General features: G+C 39.7%; 1 protein-coding gene across 1 annotated transcript in view; it reads left to right on the forward strand.

Annotated features, from left to right (window-relative positions):
- LOC133538691 (CUB and sushi domain-containing protein 1-like) overlaps window positions 1-15,988 on the forward strand; it is a 1,135,806-nt gene that overhangs the window by 874,810 nt on the left and 245,008 nt on the right. Inside the window, exons 27-28 of the mRNA XM_061880405.1 lie at window positions 5,972-6,098; window positions 6,440-6,651. Coding sequence (XP_061736389.1) covers window positions 5,972-6,098; window positions 6,440-6,651 — 339 coding nt within the window. The remainder of the gene's footprint in view (window positions 1-5,971; window positions 6,099-6,439; window positions 6,652-15,988) is intronic.

Genomic DNA, 15,988 nt, shown 5'->3' on the forward strand with positions numbered 1-15,988 from the left:
TAATCCGACCCCATCTCCATTTCCCAGCAATTATTGATAGTTTGTTCATTTCTTAAAGAGGACCTATAATTATTTTAATCTACATTTCAAACTACTGCTGTGAATCTTTGGAGACCATACAATTTGATTTATTTGATTCTATTTTTGGAGTAATGATTCAATTCAGAATCAATTCTCGATGAAAAACCACCCAGCTCTGATAAATGTATATACTTTATTACCGTATTTTTCGGAGTATACGTCGCACCAGAGGTTAAGTCGCACCTGCCGAAAATGCATAAAAAAGAAGGAAAAAAAACATATATATGTCGCACTGGAGTATAAGTCGCATTTTGGGGAGAAATTTATTTGATAAAATCCAACAAGAACAGACATTTGAAAGGCAATTTAAAATGGGAGGGGGGACCTCGTCCATGTTAATAAAATGATCTGGCGTCACGTGCTCACTTTCATGCTTTTCAATGAACTTGCGGAAAATGTCTACCTTGGATTGGAAGTCTGCTGGCAGTTTTTGGCACATTGGTGTCCTTGCTCTGATAGAGAGGAGATTGCGTTGCATGAAGCGGTAACACCAAGAAGATCCTCTCGCAAAGTAATTTATATTCATCTCCTTAGCAACTACCTGGGCGTGGAGACGCAACCGTACGGTTGACAAGCCTCTCCCGGCAGCACGTTGTTCAAGCACCCATTTGTGAATTCATTCCTCGAGCTGTGGCCACCTAGCTTTTTGCCCGCGATGAGCTTTTTTAGTTTTCTTCATTTCAGTTCAAGTAGTCCCCGCTTTTTGCTAGTCCCTTACAAGTTTCTCGTTTACTCCAAATTTTCTTTCTGCTGCTCGATTGCTGTTTCCTGCTGCGTATTTCACTACTTCCAGCTTGTAAGCTGCAGTAATGCTTTCCTTTTCGGTGCCATTTTTGTTCAGCCCTTTGTTTTTATATACCGCCAATGTACCGTAGCAGGTAGCGTCTTCTTTCCCACAATGCATTTCTGCCATGACCTGCCTCCGGCAAATTTTCATTGGTTGAAATGTGTGTGACGATTGCTGTAGCATCTTCTTTTCCCACGCATTTCTGCCATGATCCGCCTACGCCGAATTTTCATTGGTTGACGTGTGTGTGTGACGATTGCTGACATCGGCTAGTCTCATACGTGAATGAGATAAATAATTTTTGATATTTTACGGTATAATGTTAATAATTTCACACATAAGTCGCTCCGGAGTATAAGTCGCACCCCCGGCCAAACTATGAAAAAAACTGTGACTTATATTCCGAAAAATACGGCACTTAAAATAAAGCTGGTTTTGTTCATTACAATTCTACCCAACATTTAATAAAGTCAAATACAAATAAGGCAAGAAGAGAAGTATCCCACACTTCTCTTTTCTAAAGTAAATATGTATACCAGATATGGGCATCTACATCAACTATATGATTTAGCTGAGTGTTTGGACAGGACAAATTAAAAAATAAAATAAATTTGAGATTTTTCTGAATCGATAAAGAATTGCGAATCATTCAAAAATCGATTATTTTTCACACCCACTTGTGGTCTAAATAATATGTCTTGGATGTGTTTCAGTGTTCGTTTTGCTCCGCAAGATGTTCATAGGTGGAGGCATTCCAAGATTACAAATGAAACAAGCCCCATCCTCTCCCAAAGTATCATAATTTATGTTTAGAAAATATTCACTGTACAGTACATATGTTGAAAAAAAACATTACCGCTATTTTCTTTTCAGACACCGTTGAAAATAAACTTCATTAACATTATATAGATTCAACGGGGCAGAACATTGTATACACCTGCCCAATCTCTGAATAATACAGACTCCCGAGCTGCATACAAAAAGATGTTTTAACAGCATTTTTTTAATTGCATGTCACATGCTAGTGTTATTAAATGCATGTCAATATTATATACAAATTACAATACATTGTCTACCATCTCTTGTTTTCTCAAACTACAGTAGATAATGGATTTATATGGGGCCATTCCTGGGTGGATCTCGCATGAGAGGATGGTGGGGGGCAGTGGGAGAGTGGCCGTGCGCAACCCGAGGGTCCCTGGTTCAAATCCCATCTAGTACCAACCTCGTCACGTCCGTTGTGTCCTGAGCAAGACACTTCACCCTTGCTCCTGATGGGTGCTGGTTGGCGCCTTGCATGGCAGCTCCCTCCATCAGTGTGTGAATGTGTGTGTGAATGGGTAAATGTGGAAGTAGTGTCAAAGCGCTTTGAGTACCTTGAAGGTGACTAATGGGGCCATGTTAATTCCCTTACTGTAAGACAAAATGTCATTGTCTTTTATGTCAGTTTGGTTGCTAATCCATTGTCACACTGGTCCGTCTCGACAAAACAGCCGCATGTAAAATGTAAAGACAAACACAAGAATATATATTTTATAGAAATCAGAGCAAGTGGTAGGACATTAGGATAACACATAGATCACCCAGTAATTACTGTAGATAACACAATAACTCACAATATCCAGGCAGATGTCATTATTGTCTGTCAGTCTGTAAAACAGAGGGGTTAGAGCCCATTTAGAAATGCCCATTCTAGCAGATACGTCAATCAAATGTCAAAATACTCAAAAACACTGCAGGCAAAGGTATCCAAATAGATGAACCTTGTGATTTAAGCCCTTGAAATTGTTAAATAAGTGCTCCTGTCACAAAGGCAAAACCCAGTAACTCAATTTTGGTAAAAACTGAGCTGATAATAATTTTGGAGTTCCTAGGTGATATGCTTTACATTAGTGTATGCGATATTGTAATTTGTTCCGTAAGTAAGCTGTTACGCGCATGGCAGGACCTAGCAACTACCACATAACTGCGTAGATACAACAGAAAAACCTAGTATCTCAAGGGACCAATCGGAGCTTCTTTGTCAGTCGCCTTATTGTCTTTAATGAGACATTTGCACGAATGGGGGCCGACGGTCAACCTGATTATGTGATATTATGGCACGAGGGGATATTTGGAGAATTGGCCCAGGACGTTGCAAGCACCTTCATTAAATGTATTGTTCTTGATTCTTCCCCTTGCATACTCTTTTGGGCAGATAACCGTGGAGGTCAAAATAAAAACTGGACGCTGTACACGGCTCTTGCCCAATGCGCAAACGCAGAATGGGGCCCACCCAAGATTGTGATAAAATCTCTGGAGAAAGGGCACACGTTCATGAGAGCAGATTCAATCCATGGCTCAATCGGCAAGAAAATGAAAGCTGAAGAAAACATCTATACGTTTGATGACTTTGTAGATCTTTGTAAGACAGCATCAAGATAGATTGGTTTTCCTTTGTTTTCTCAAAATCAGCTAGAAGTGAGTTACTAGGTTTTGCCTTTGGACGGGAGAGTGTATCTAACATTTTTAAAACATATATAAGTTAGAAAATACATAATCAATCATTTAAATGTAACCATTTCTAGGGGGGTAACATGCACAGCAATGGAGTGTTGAAAGAAAATGAAGAACACAAGGAAGTAAATACATGTTTAAAGAAGCATTTGCACATGTGACAAAGGTTTGATGCATTGGATCATAATGTGGAGTTGACCCAGCACCCTGTTTAGCAATTATTTATTTGGCAAACAAGTTGTATAATGACTCTTCAAAAATGTCGTACAGACTGCCCACTTTGGCTTGACTTTGGCTGTGCATATTCAACAAAGGAAGGCCTGTAAGAATTCTTAGGTTGTACTATATGGGCTCTTGGAAGGTTTTAATTTGTAATTCTCAAATGCGCAGCTAGATATTGTCTCTCTCGCTAACTTGCCTTCAAACCTGTGCTCTCAGAGGCAGCACATGGCCTAATTTGGTTGCTAATGGCAACTACAAAGAATAGACAAATGTGTGTGTGTGTATGTATATGCTTGTGGACATTAAATGTGTGTGTGTGTGTGTGTGTGTGTGTGTGTGTGTGTGCGCGTGTGTTTGTCCACGTGCTTATTCACAGTCACTCATTCATTTGCAGCTTCTTTTTTGCTGCCTTATTTCAGGTAAGCCAGCAGCCAGGAGAATACTTGCTGGCTGGGGCCTGGGCTAAATACCTCTACAGCTACCATTGCATCTTCCTCCTCTGTCATTCTGTGGGCCATTTGTCACTTTCCCTTTATGTGTGTCTCTCTCCCTGTCTGTCTGACTTAATACAATGTCTGCGAGTACCGCCATGTAGATGAGGTGGTTTTGCCTGGGGTACTTTCTATACCTTCTCCATTACCCTACTTTATCAGATTGATTCAAAAAAAGAGGCTGTCTTTATTCCATACCAGTGGTGAGAGACTGTCTTCTTCTGTATATGTGTAGGCCTGCCACTCATCTATCTTTGGAACCAATGCTATTAAATCAACAAAGTACATTGCATGCATGATCACAGAAACAAAATAGACGCATACATTAGTTTTCTTTCTCACCCAAACTAATTTCCAATCAGCAGAGATATGCTCGTTCATTAGACCAGTGTTTAGACCGGTGTGCCGTGGGACCTTATCTACTTTCACTTATTTGGGTTTAAAAAATATTTTTTGCAAACCAGTAATTATAGTCTGCAAATTATGTGTTGTTGTTGAGTGTCGGTGCTGCCTAGAGCTAGGCAAAGTAACCGTGTAATATTCTTCCATATCAGTAGGTGGCAGTAGGTAGCTAATTGCTTTGTAGATGTTGGGAACAGCAGAAGGCAGTATGCAGGTAATGCTTAAACCAAAAATAAACAAAAGGTGAGTGCCCCTAAGAAACACATTAAAGCTTAGGGATGGCTATAGAGAACAAAACTAAAACTGAACTGGTTACAAAGTAAACAAAAACAGAATGCTGGACGACGGAAAAGACTTACTTTGGAGCAAAGACGGCATCCACAAAGTACATCCGAACATGACATGACAATCAACAATGTCCCCACAAAGAAGGATAAAAACAAATGTTCTTGATTGCTAGAACAAAATTGATGAGGGAAATTTAACTCAAAGAAGGACGTGGAACTGTTACAGGAAAATACCAAAAAAAGAGAAAAAGCCACCAAAATAGGAATGCAAAACAAGAACTAAAACACTACACACAGGAAAACAGCAAAACAATTCAAAATAAGGCAAGGTGTGATGGGACAGGTCGTGGCAGTACACAACTTTTTTACTGTCAATTGAGCTTATTTTTTTAATGATTTCTGCTGGTGGTTTGCTTCCGGATTTTTTCAACGTAAAAAATGTGCTTTGGCTCAAAAAATGTTGAAAAATGCTGCATTAAACAACCTCGTGCTCTCACTCATGACTTTTTCTCTTACTTTCTGCTTAATGGAACTGCACACTGCAACAAAAATAAAAATTACAGAAAATGCCAGTTCTCTCTCCTGCATTAAGCATTATTTTATGCCTAGACTCTCAACCCTCCTGGGAGATCTTTAAGGGAAAAACTGATACTACAGCGAAGTCATTCACCAACCTTGAAAGTCTAAAGCTGGAGCTTAAGCTGCAGTTCAAGGTTGATTTTATGATTCGAGCATGTCTATACTGTTTTTCATTTAAGTCATCCTTCACACCTCTTGGTAATTTAAAACAAAGTAAATGAAAATCCTCTTATTGAGTTGAATAGCTTACTATGGCTTTAAGAAAAAAGACTAGAAGACGATGGTTATTGATACTAGTAATCTGCTGGACACAATTAGAATTACGGTGTTAACAGTTCAAAGAATGAAGTTTTATTGGCCTTATAGTTATTAGTTGTTAATCTTATAAAAGATAATGTTTATTCACAACACTCCTTGATGGATTAGAATTTGATTTACAACTCAGAGGGCAGTAAGTCAGCAACAGCAAAGTTTGTTTACTGTAATCCAAAACAACAGTTTGTTGTCTGGTCCCTGGTGGTTCTACAATATATTCTCTGTGAAAGCAAGAGACGATAGTAGCTGCAAATCAAGCAGTAGAGGATACAAGTGGTGTTTGACAATATATCCATCTTACCTCTTTGCAGCTGAGTGTGGGGGTCATATAACTCGGGCAGTGTCTGGACGTATCCTGTCCCCGGGATACCCCGCCCCGTATGACAACAACCTACATTGCACCTGGACTGTAGAGGCTGATACCGGCAAGACTATAAGGTATTTATCAGAAAGCTGCATAGAGACAGTAACCGCTGTACAGGTTAGCTTAGCTTTTTTGCTACTACCATTACATAAAGTTGGTGGACACGTTCTATGATACAAAGACTATGATTCTCACCTTTCATAAGACTGTCAAGTCTTTAATATAGCCATTAATTATAGATAGCCGTTCTCTGCCAAAGACACTGCGAAGTATGTTAGGACATCACATTAGTAATTATGTCTCTATCTGTTTTTGTGTGTGTGTTTGGTGTATTGGATAATGAAGATAGCATCATATGTAAATTGTCAAATAATGAACAGCTGTTTATGTTGTGGGATTTTGTTTTTATTTTTAGTCTCCACTTCATCGTCTTCGACACTGAGATAGACCATGATATCATGAGGGTTTGGGACGGCCCATCAGGGCCGTCAGATGGAGGGATCCTTTTGAAAGAGTGGTCAGGTCCAGCTCTACCTGAAGATATCCACTCGACCTTTAACATACTGACACTTCAATTTGATGCTGACTACTTCATCAGCAAGCAGGGATTTTCAATCCAGTTCTCTAGTAAGTGTTCTTCACTTATACTACTTAATGTCAAATATCAACATGCTGAATGATTGAATGAGTAGAATAAATGTGGCAAGTCTTGCGCTCGATGTACAAACCCTGTTTCCATATGAGTTGGGAAATTGTGTTAGATGTAAACATAAACGGAATACAATGATTTACAAATCATTTTCAACCCATATTCAGTTGAATATGCTACAAAGACAACATATTTGATGTTCAAACTGATAAACATTATTTATTTTTTTGCAAATAAGCATTAACTTTAGAATTTGATGCCAGCAATATGTGACAAAGACGTTGGGAAATGTGGCAATATATATTGATAAAGTTGAGGAATGCTCATCAAACACTTATTTGGAACATCCCACAGGTGTGCAGGCTAATTGGGAACAGGTGGGTGCCATGATTGGTTATGAAAACAGTTCCCAAAAAATCCTCAGTCTTTCAAAAGACAGATTGGGGCGAGGTACACCCCTTTGTCCACAACTGCGTGAGCAAATAGTCAAACAGTTTAAGAACCACGTTTCTCAAAGTGCAATTGCAAGAAATTTAGGGATATTAACATCTAGTGTCCATAATATCCTCAAAAGGTTCAGAGAATCTGGAGCAATCACTACACGTAAGCGGCATGGCCGGAAACCAACACTGAATGACTGTGACCTTCGATCCCTCAGACGGCACTGTATAAAAAACGGACATCAATCTCTAAAGGATATCACCACATGGGCTGAAGAACACTTCAGAAAACCACCGTCACTAAATACAGTTTGTCGCTACATCTGTAAGTGAAAGTTAAAGCTCTACTATGGAAAGCGAAAGCCATTTATCAACAACATCCGAAAACGCCGCCGGCTTCTCTGGGCCCGAGATCATCTAAGATGGACTGACGCAAAGTGGACAAGTGTTCTGTGGCCTGACGAGTCCACATTTCGAATTGTTTTTGGAAATATTCAACATGGTGTCATCCGGACCAAAGGGGAAGCAAGCCATCCAGACTGTTATCGACGCAAAGTTCAAAAGCCAGCATCTGTGATGGTATGGGGGTGCATTAGTGCCCAAGGCATGGGTAACTTACACATATGTGAATGCACCATTAATGCTGAAAGGTACATACAGGTTTTGGAACAACATATGCTGCCATCTATGCGCCGTCTTTTCATGGACGCCCCTGCTTATTTCAGCAAGACAATGCCAAGCGACATTCAGCACGTGTTACAACAGCATGGCTTCATAAAAAAAGAGTGCGGGTACTTTCCTGGCCAGCCTGCAGTCCAGACCTGTATCCCATCGAAAATGTGTGGTGCATTATGAAGCATAAAATATGACAGCGGAGACCCCAGACTGTTGAACGACTGAAGCCCTACATAAAACAAGAATGGGAAATAATTCCACTTTCAAAGCTTCAACAATTAGTTTCCTCAGTTCCCAAACGTTGATTGAGTTTTGTTAAAAAAAAAAGTGATGTAACACAGTGGTGAACATGCCCTTTCCCAACTACTTTGGCACGTGTTGAAGCCATGAAATTCTAAGTTAATTATTATTTGCAAAAAAAAAAATAAAGTTTATGAGTTTGAACATCGAATATCTTGTCTTTGTAGTGCATTTAACTGAATATGAGTTGAAAAATTCAATGTATATTTACATCTAACACAATTTCCCAACTCATATGGTAACGGGGTTTGTAGATCGTTTTATCGGTATTCACAACTGCTTATTAAATTGTTTATTCATTTATTCAAGCGCAAGACATAAATATATATATATATATATATATATATATATATATATATTTATGTATATATATGTGTATATATATATTTATATTTATATTTATATATATATATATATATATATATATATATATATATATATATATATATATATATATATATATATATATATATATAGGCTTCACGGTGGAAGAGGGGTTAGTGCGTCTGCCTCACAATACGAAGTTCCTGCAGTCCTGGGTTCAAATCCAGGCTCGAGATCTTTCTGTGTGGAGTTTGCATGTTCTCCCCGTGAATGCGTGGGTTCCCTCCGGGTACTCCGGCTTCCTCCCACTGCCAAAGACATGCACCTGGGGATAGGTTGATTGGCAACACTAAAAAGTTGGCCCTAGTGTGTGAATGTGAGTGTGAATGTTGTCGGTCTATCTGTGTTGGCTCTGCGATGAGGTGGCGACTTGTCCAGGGTGTACCCTGCCTTCCGCCCGATTGTAGCTGAGATAGGCGCCAGTGCCCCCGCGACCCCGAAAGGGAATAAGCGGTAGAAAATGGATGGATGGATGGATATATATATATATATATATATATATATATATTTTTTTTTTTAATTTTTTTTTTTTTTTTTTTTTTTTTTATACATACATACCCAGGGAAATTTTATGATTTATTGGCCATTCTTTGGAGAAATGATAACACAAAAACCTTTCTTCCACTCATGGGTAATAGTTGGGTGAAGCTATTTATTGGCAAACAACTGTGTTTACTCTTTTCAAATTAAAATGACAAAAGAAAGTACCCAAATGACCCTGATCAAAAGTTTACATACCCCAGTTGTTAATACCGTGTACTGCCCCCTTTAACATCAATAACAGCTTGAAGTCTTTTGTGGTAGTTTTGGATAAGGTTCTTTATTTTCTCAGATGGCAAAGCTGCCCATTCTTCTTGGCAAAAAGCTTCCAGTTCCTGTAAGTTTTTGGGCTGTCTTGCATGAACTGCACGTTCGAGATCTCCCCAGAGTGGCTGGCTAAGTGATATTGAGTTCAGGAGATTGAGATGGCAACTGGACAACCTTCACTTTGTTTTGTTATTGCCAATGACAGGTTGACTTGGCCTTGTGTTTAGGATTATTGTCATGTTGGAATTTCCAAAAACGTCCAATGCGCAGCTTCTGGGCTGATGAGTGCAAATTTTCTTCCAGTATGTTCTGATAACATGCTGCATTCATCGTGGCTTTAATTTTGGTCAACTTTCCTCTGCCTTTGTAGCTCACGTATCCCCAAAACATCAGTGATCCATCTCCGTGTTTTACAGTAGGAAGGGTGTTTCTGTCATCATAGTTCTTGTTGACTCCTCTCCAAATGTAACGTGTATGGTTGTGGCCAAAAAGTTAAATTTTGGTCTCAACACTCCAAATTACTTACTTCCAGAAGATTTGAGGCTTGCCTATGTGCTGTTTGGCGTAATGTAAGCGGGATACTTTGTGACATTTCCGCAGAAATGGCTTTCTTCTAGCGATTCGACCATGCAGCCCATTTTTCCTCAAGTGCCTTCTTATTGTGCATCTTGAAACAGCCACACCACAATTTTTCAGCGAGTCCTGTATTTCAGCTGAAGTTATTTGTGGATTTTTCTCTGCAGTTGTGTCTGAAATATTGGAAGGTCTACATGACCGTGGTTTGGTTTCAACAGAATCCCTCATTTTCCACTTCTTAATCAGCGTTTGAACACTGCTGTTTGGCATTCTCAATTCCTTGTATATCTTTTTATACCTCTTTCCTGTTTTATGCAGTTCAATTACCTTTTATCGTAGATGCTTTGACAATTATTTTGCCTTTTCCATGAATCAAAATCCAGAAATATTTGTGCTGCACTGGATGAAATATGTAATGGTCTGTTAGAAGCCCAGAAACTCACTGACCTTTTATACACACACTAATTACAAACAAACAGGTCACAGGTGAGGATTGGAACCTTGATTAGCCATTCAAACCTGTTTGTGTAAACTTTAGTACATGTTATCAAGTCAAAGTCACTGGGGTATGTAAACTTTTGATCAGGGTCATTTGGGTACTTTCTTTTGTCTTTTTGATTTAAAAAAAAGAAAATACAGTTGTTTTCCAATAAATAGCTTCACACACCCATTAAGCATGAGTGGAATAAAGGTTTTTGTGTTATCATTCATATTCTCTGAAGAATGGCCAAGAACTCATAAATTCTCCCAGGATAAGAGCACAACATATATATATGTCCATCCATCCATTTTCTACCGCTTATTCCCTTTCGGGGTCCCGGGGGGCGCTGGCACCTATCTCAGCTACAATCGGGCGGAAGGCAGGTTACACCCTGGACAAGTCGCCACCTCATCGCAGGGCCAACACAGATAGACGGACAACATTCACACTCACATTCACACACTAGGGCCAATTTAGTGTTGCCAATCAACCTATCCCCAGGTGCATGTCTTTGGCAGTGGGAGGAAGCCGGAGTACCCGGAGGGAACCCACGCATTCACGGGGAGAACATGCAAACTCCACACAGAAAGATCTCGAGCCTGGATTTGAACCCAGGACTGCAGGAACTTTGTATTGTGAGGCAGACGCACTAACCCCTCTTCCACCGTGAAGCCCCTATATATATATATATATATATATATATATGAATGTGAGTGTGAATGTTGTCTGTCTATCTGTGTTGGCCCTGCGATGAGGTGGGGACTTGTCCAGGGTGTACCCCGCCTTCCGCCCGATTGTAGCTGAGATAGGCGCCAGCGCCCCCCGCGACCCCGAAAGGGAATAAGCGGTAGAAAATGGATGGATATATATATATATATATATATATATATATATATATATATATATATATATATATATGAATGTGAGTGTGAATGTTGTCTGTCTATCTGTGTTGGCCCTGCGATGAGGTGGCGACTTGTCCAGGCTGTACCCCGCCTTCCGCCCGATTGTAGCTGAGATAGGCGCCAGCGCCCCCCGCGACCCCGAAAGGGAATAAGCGGTAGAAAATGGATGGATGGATGGATATATATATATATATATATATATATATAAAAAATATAAACAATATATATAAGAATCATGTGCTTTGAACTTACATACTGTATATATGAATGGCAATTTTATCTCTGTATATCAACAAAAGCGATGGGAATTGTTGGGATTTTTTGATTTTGATTCCATTTTAAATTCTCTTTTCGATTTTCATTTTAAAAATAGGAGAACAAACCAGTCAAATACCAAAATGTTTTGTTTTGTTGAGAAGTAACATGAATGTTCAAACTAAGCTGAGTGATCTTAAGAAGCACACAACATATTGCTCCTATATGGGATTCCAGGGTGTTTTTTTAAATCACTTTAAATAATAATATGTGTAATATGTTAATGTTTTGCTATGTTAATTCTATCTCAATAGAAATGATCAAAAAAACAACACAAATTGTTCTATGGCAGTTACTCAAGTATGTCCAGTATCATGTTTAAAATGTTGTGTGTATATATATATATATATATGGGAGAGTAGCTGTGCACAACCTGAGGGTCCCTGGTTCAATCCCCACCTAGTACCAACCTCGTCACTTCCGTTGTGTCCTGAGCAAGACACTTCACCCTTGCTCCTGATGGGTGCTGGTTAGCGCCTTGCATGGCAGCTCCCTCCATCAGTGTGTGAATGTGTGTGTGAATGGGTAAATAGGGAAGTAGTGTCAAAGCGCTTTGAGTACCTTGAAGGTAGAAAAGCGCTATACAAGTACAACCCATTTATCATTTATATATATATATATATATATATACATATACATATATATATATATATATATATATATATATATATATATATATATATATATATATATATATATATATATATATATATATATATATATATATATATATATATATATATATATATAAAAACAAGTCAAGTCCAAGGGAACGGTGAATTGCACCATCAACTATCTGCTTTTTCAGGAAGGTTATGCCATCTTATTTGATTTACAGTGTCTCCAGCTGTGAATAGACTGTAAATCTCTCATCATGCAGTGCAAACTAATCCAAGGAAAGGCAACAATTGTATGTTTAGTTAGTATTAGCAGGTTTTAAATTGAGGCGCTAACTGGGGCTGGGTGATATGGCCTTTTATTAATATCTCGATATTTTTGGGCCATGTCACGATACACGATATATATCTCGATATTTTGCCTTAGCCTTGAATTACACTAGATGCATGTAATCACACTAGTATGATGATTCTATGTGTCCACATTAAAATATTTTTGTTCATTCTGCATTAATAGATGCTAATTTTAAACTTTCATGCAGAGAGTGAAATTACAACTAAGTCAATACACCAAAAGTGTATTTAGTAAACAGTTATTTAGCAGTGGCACACACATTCATGTAATTTCCAAAACAGAAAGTGCGAGATTGTCAGAGACATTTTAAAACAAGCTATTAATGAACTTTTTGCATGATGTCACTAAGATGACATATCAAAACAACACTAAATTAAAGTGCATTTTTTGTACAGAACGCCACTACAATAGTTAAAACAAATAAAGTTTACTTTTGTGCATGATGTCACACAAAATATTTCAATAACTGTCAAATAAAAATGTGCTGCATAATTGGAAATCAAAAAGTGTATGTCCTTCACTATGTGGTAGGTTACTGCAGACATTATCTCCTTTTGTTGTTGACTATTTTTTTCATATGGTGTTGATGTGGAAATGTTTGCTTGGGCATTTTGTGGGTGTGGCACAGAACGGAGCTGTTGACATACAGAGTTTCAAGCACTCTTCATTCTCTAGCGGGTGACTTTTCAAATGATGCTACAAATTAGCATTAATGCTACTTTTTGTAGCATCGTTTTTGCGGCATACTTGACATATACTGTTGCCTGTTCAACATATTCCCGCTTGAGGCCAAACTACCGCCAGGTGATGGACCCCCTGCTGTTTTTCTTGGGAATTAATTCTTCCTTCATTTTTTACCAGATTTGCACCTTCTTTCTCTTGTATTACCGCTAGCATCACAGCTAACGTTACCCATGCTGCAACCTCTCTGCTCCGTGAGGACATATGACGTCACATACTGTTTACTCACGTAAACAGTATGTGACATATGTAAGAAAGTGCGCTTGTTTTACGTCTCGGTGAGAAGGAGGGACTAGAAAGAGTGAGAAGAGTCTGTAGTGTAATGCCCGCAGCTAAAAGCAACTGCGCGAGAACGTATACTCGAATATCACGATACAGTCATTTGCTATATTGCCCAGAGACTAACCCTAGCGCTAACATGAGTTGTGCAGTACTTAACTGCGGTATTAGCAGCAGAGGATGTACTGACGCTGCTGTTTGTTTGAAATTCATTCCGGGCTTTGAGCAGGTTGAAAACTTGACATTTATTCAAAGTTATTGCATGCTGTGTCTGTGAATGTCTCTGAAGGTTGTTGTATTTGGTCACATGACTTTTGAACGGTTTGGTGGCCACGGGATTAGGTCTCTGCTTTTTGCAGATGATGTAGTCCTGATGGCTTCATCTGGCCGGGATCTTCAGCTCTCACTGGATCGGTTCGCAGCCGAGTGTGAAGCGACCGGAATGAGAATCAGCACCTCCAAGTCCGAGTCCATGGTTCTCGCCCGGAAAAGGGTGGAGTGCCATCTCCGGGTTGGGGAGGAGACCCCTGCCCCAAGTGGAGGAGTTCAAGTACCTAGGAGTCTTGTTCACGAGTGGGGGAAGAGTGAATCGTGAGATCGACAGGCGGATCGGTGCGGCGTCTTCAGTCATGCGGACGTTGTACCGATCCGTTGTGGTGAAGAAGGAGCTGAGCCGGAAGGCAAAGCTCTCAATTTACCGGTCGATCTACGTTCCCATCCTCACCTATGGTCATGAGCTTTGGGTCATGACCGAAAGGATAAGATCACGGGTACAAGCGGCCGAAATGAGTTTCCTCCGCCGGGTGGCGGGGCTCTCCCTTCGAGATAGGGTGAGAAGCGCTGCCATCCGGGAGGAACTCAAAGTAAAGCCGCTGCTCCTCCACATCGAGAGGAGCCAGATGAAGTGGTTCGGGCATCTGGTCAGGATGCCACCCGAACGCCTCCCTAGGGATGTGTTTAGGGCACGTCCAGCTGGTAGGAGGCCACGGGGAAGACCCAGGACACGTTGGGAAGACTATGTCTCCCGGCTGGCCTGGGAACGCTTCGGGATCCCCCGGGAAGAGCTAGACGAAGTGGCTGGAGATAGGGAAGTCTGGGCTTCCCTGCTTAGGCTGCTGCCCCCGCGACCCGACCTCGGATAAGCGGAAGATGATGGATGGATGGACTTTTGAACGGAAGTAAAAAGTGGTAGGTCACCAAACCAACATGGCTCCTGTGCAGCAAAAAGAGTGTAATCGATCTTAGAACGCAAGGTGCCTGGATCTTAACAGTAAAAGCAGGTAGGACCAAAAAATGTAAATTATGCAAAAGAATGTATGTTATCAAAAAAAAAAAAATTATTTATCGAGTGACCTCAAGGATTATCTTTCGGTTGCATTCCCAGAGATGTCGAACTATCTGTTGCTCCAAATGTTATTATACATAACAAAACAGATGACAACTTGGAAAAGCATCACGGTCTACAACTTTTGTGAGTGTGGCTCGATCAAATAATTTGGTACCAAGATTCTCTTGGATAAATCACGCATCGTTTTTGCTCGGGTAAGGTTGCATTTCATCATTTAACTTTGCATCTACAGCCATGATTGTTGCCTTGTTGCACGTGCCATTACTAGAATGCATGCTGACATTTGCTTTTCATTTAGACTTGCCATGTTGGTGCTTTACGAAACATTAGTAGCAAAAATGCGTTTTAAGAACTCAGAAATTAGATAAAATACCAAAAATATCAAGAGTATACTTCAATGGGAATACTAAACATTAAAATTATTAAACACACCTTTAACAAAGTGATCACTGTAAACTTGTGCGTTTTTTGACTTTGCTCTCTGGAGACTGGAGTGCCTTTCACTTTTCTCGTCTTTCGTAAATCTTGACATCTTTCGCCCTTCTTGATGACCTCTCCAGGAACTCTAAAGAAACGTGTATCCTTTTCCCAATTTGAATGGTTCCAACAGACTAAAACAACACAAGTATAGGGCATTTTTCTTCGAGAAAGGCAAAAGGCCACCTAGAACGCTATGGCGACGGATGCTTGCTGGCCCACCACTTTGAGGACCGCATATTTAATGAGCTGGACATGACGTTACCTGACTACAACTTACAGGTAGTATTTCCCCGCTTCGATGAAATATCCACTTATTAGTACCAATATTATTTTGAATCCCATCGTTCCTCCTCTAATTATTAATTGAGGCTTTTAAATCAATAACATAAATCTATTTATATTGTTTGATTTTTGTCACCAGGAATTTCCTGTAATATGAAGAATTTGATAAAAATATAGCATTTTAGAACTGTATGTGCAATGCACGTTTTAATAGTTGTTGAGAAGTAGAACGCATTCTTTCTTTACCTACTAGTGTTCTCGTCTTCATGAGAAAAAGCGCTACCTGCACAATAACTTACCCTTTCGGCGCAGGCATGGCCTTTGCTGTTT

The sequence above is a fragment of the Nerophis ophidion genome, linkage group LG02 (genome assembly GCF_033978795.1).
Source record: "Nerophis ophidion isolate RoL-2023_Sa linkage group LG02, RoL_Noph_v1.0, whole genome shotgun sequence".
Lineage (NCBI taxonomy): Eukaryota > Metazoa > Chordata > Actinopteri > Syngnathiformes > Syngnathidae > Nerophis > Nerophis ophidion.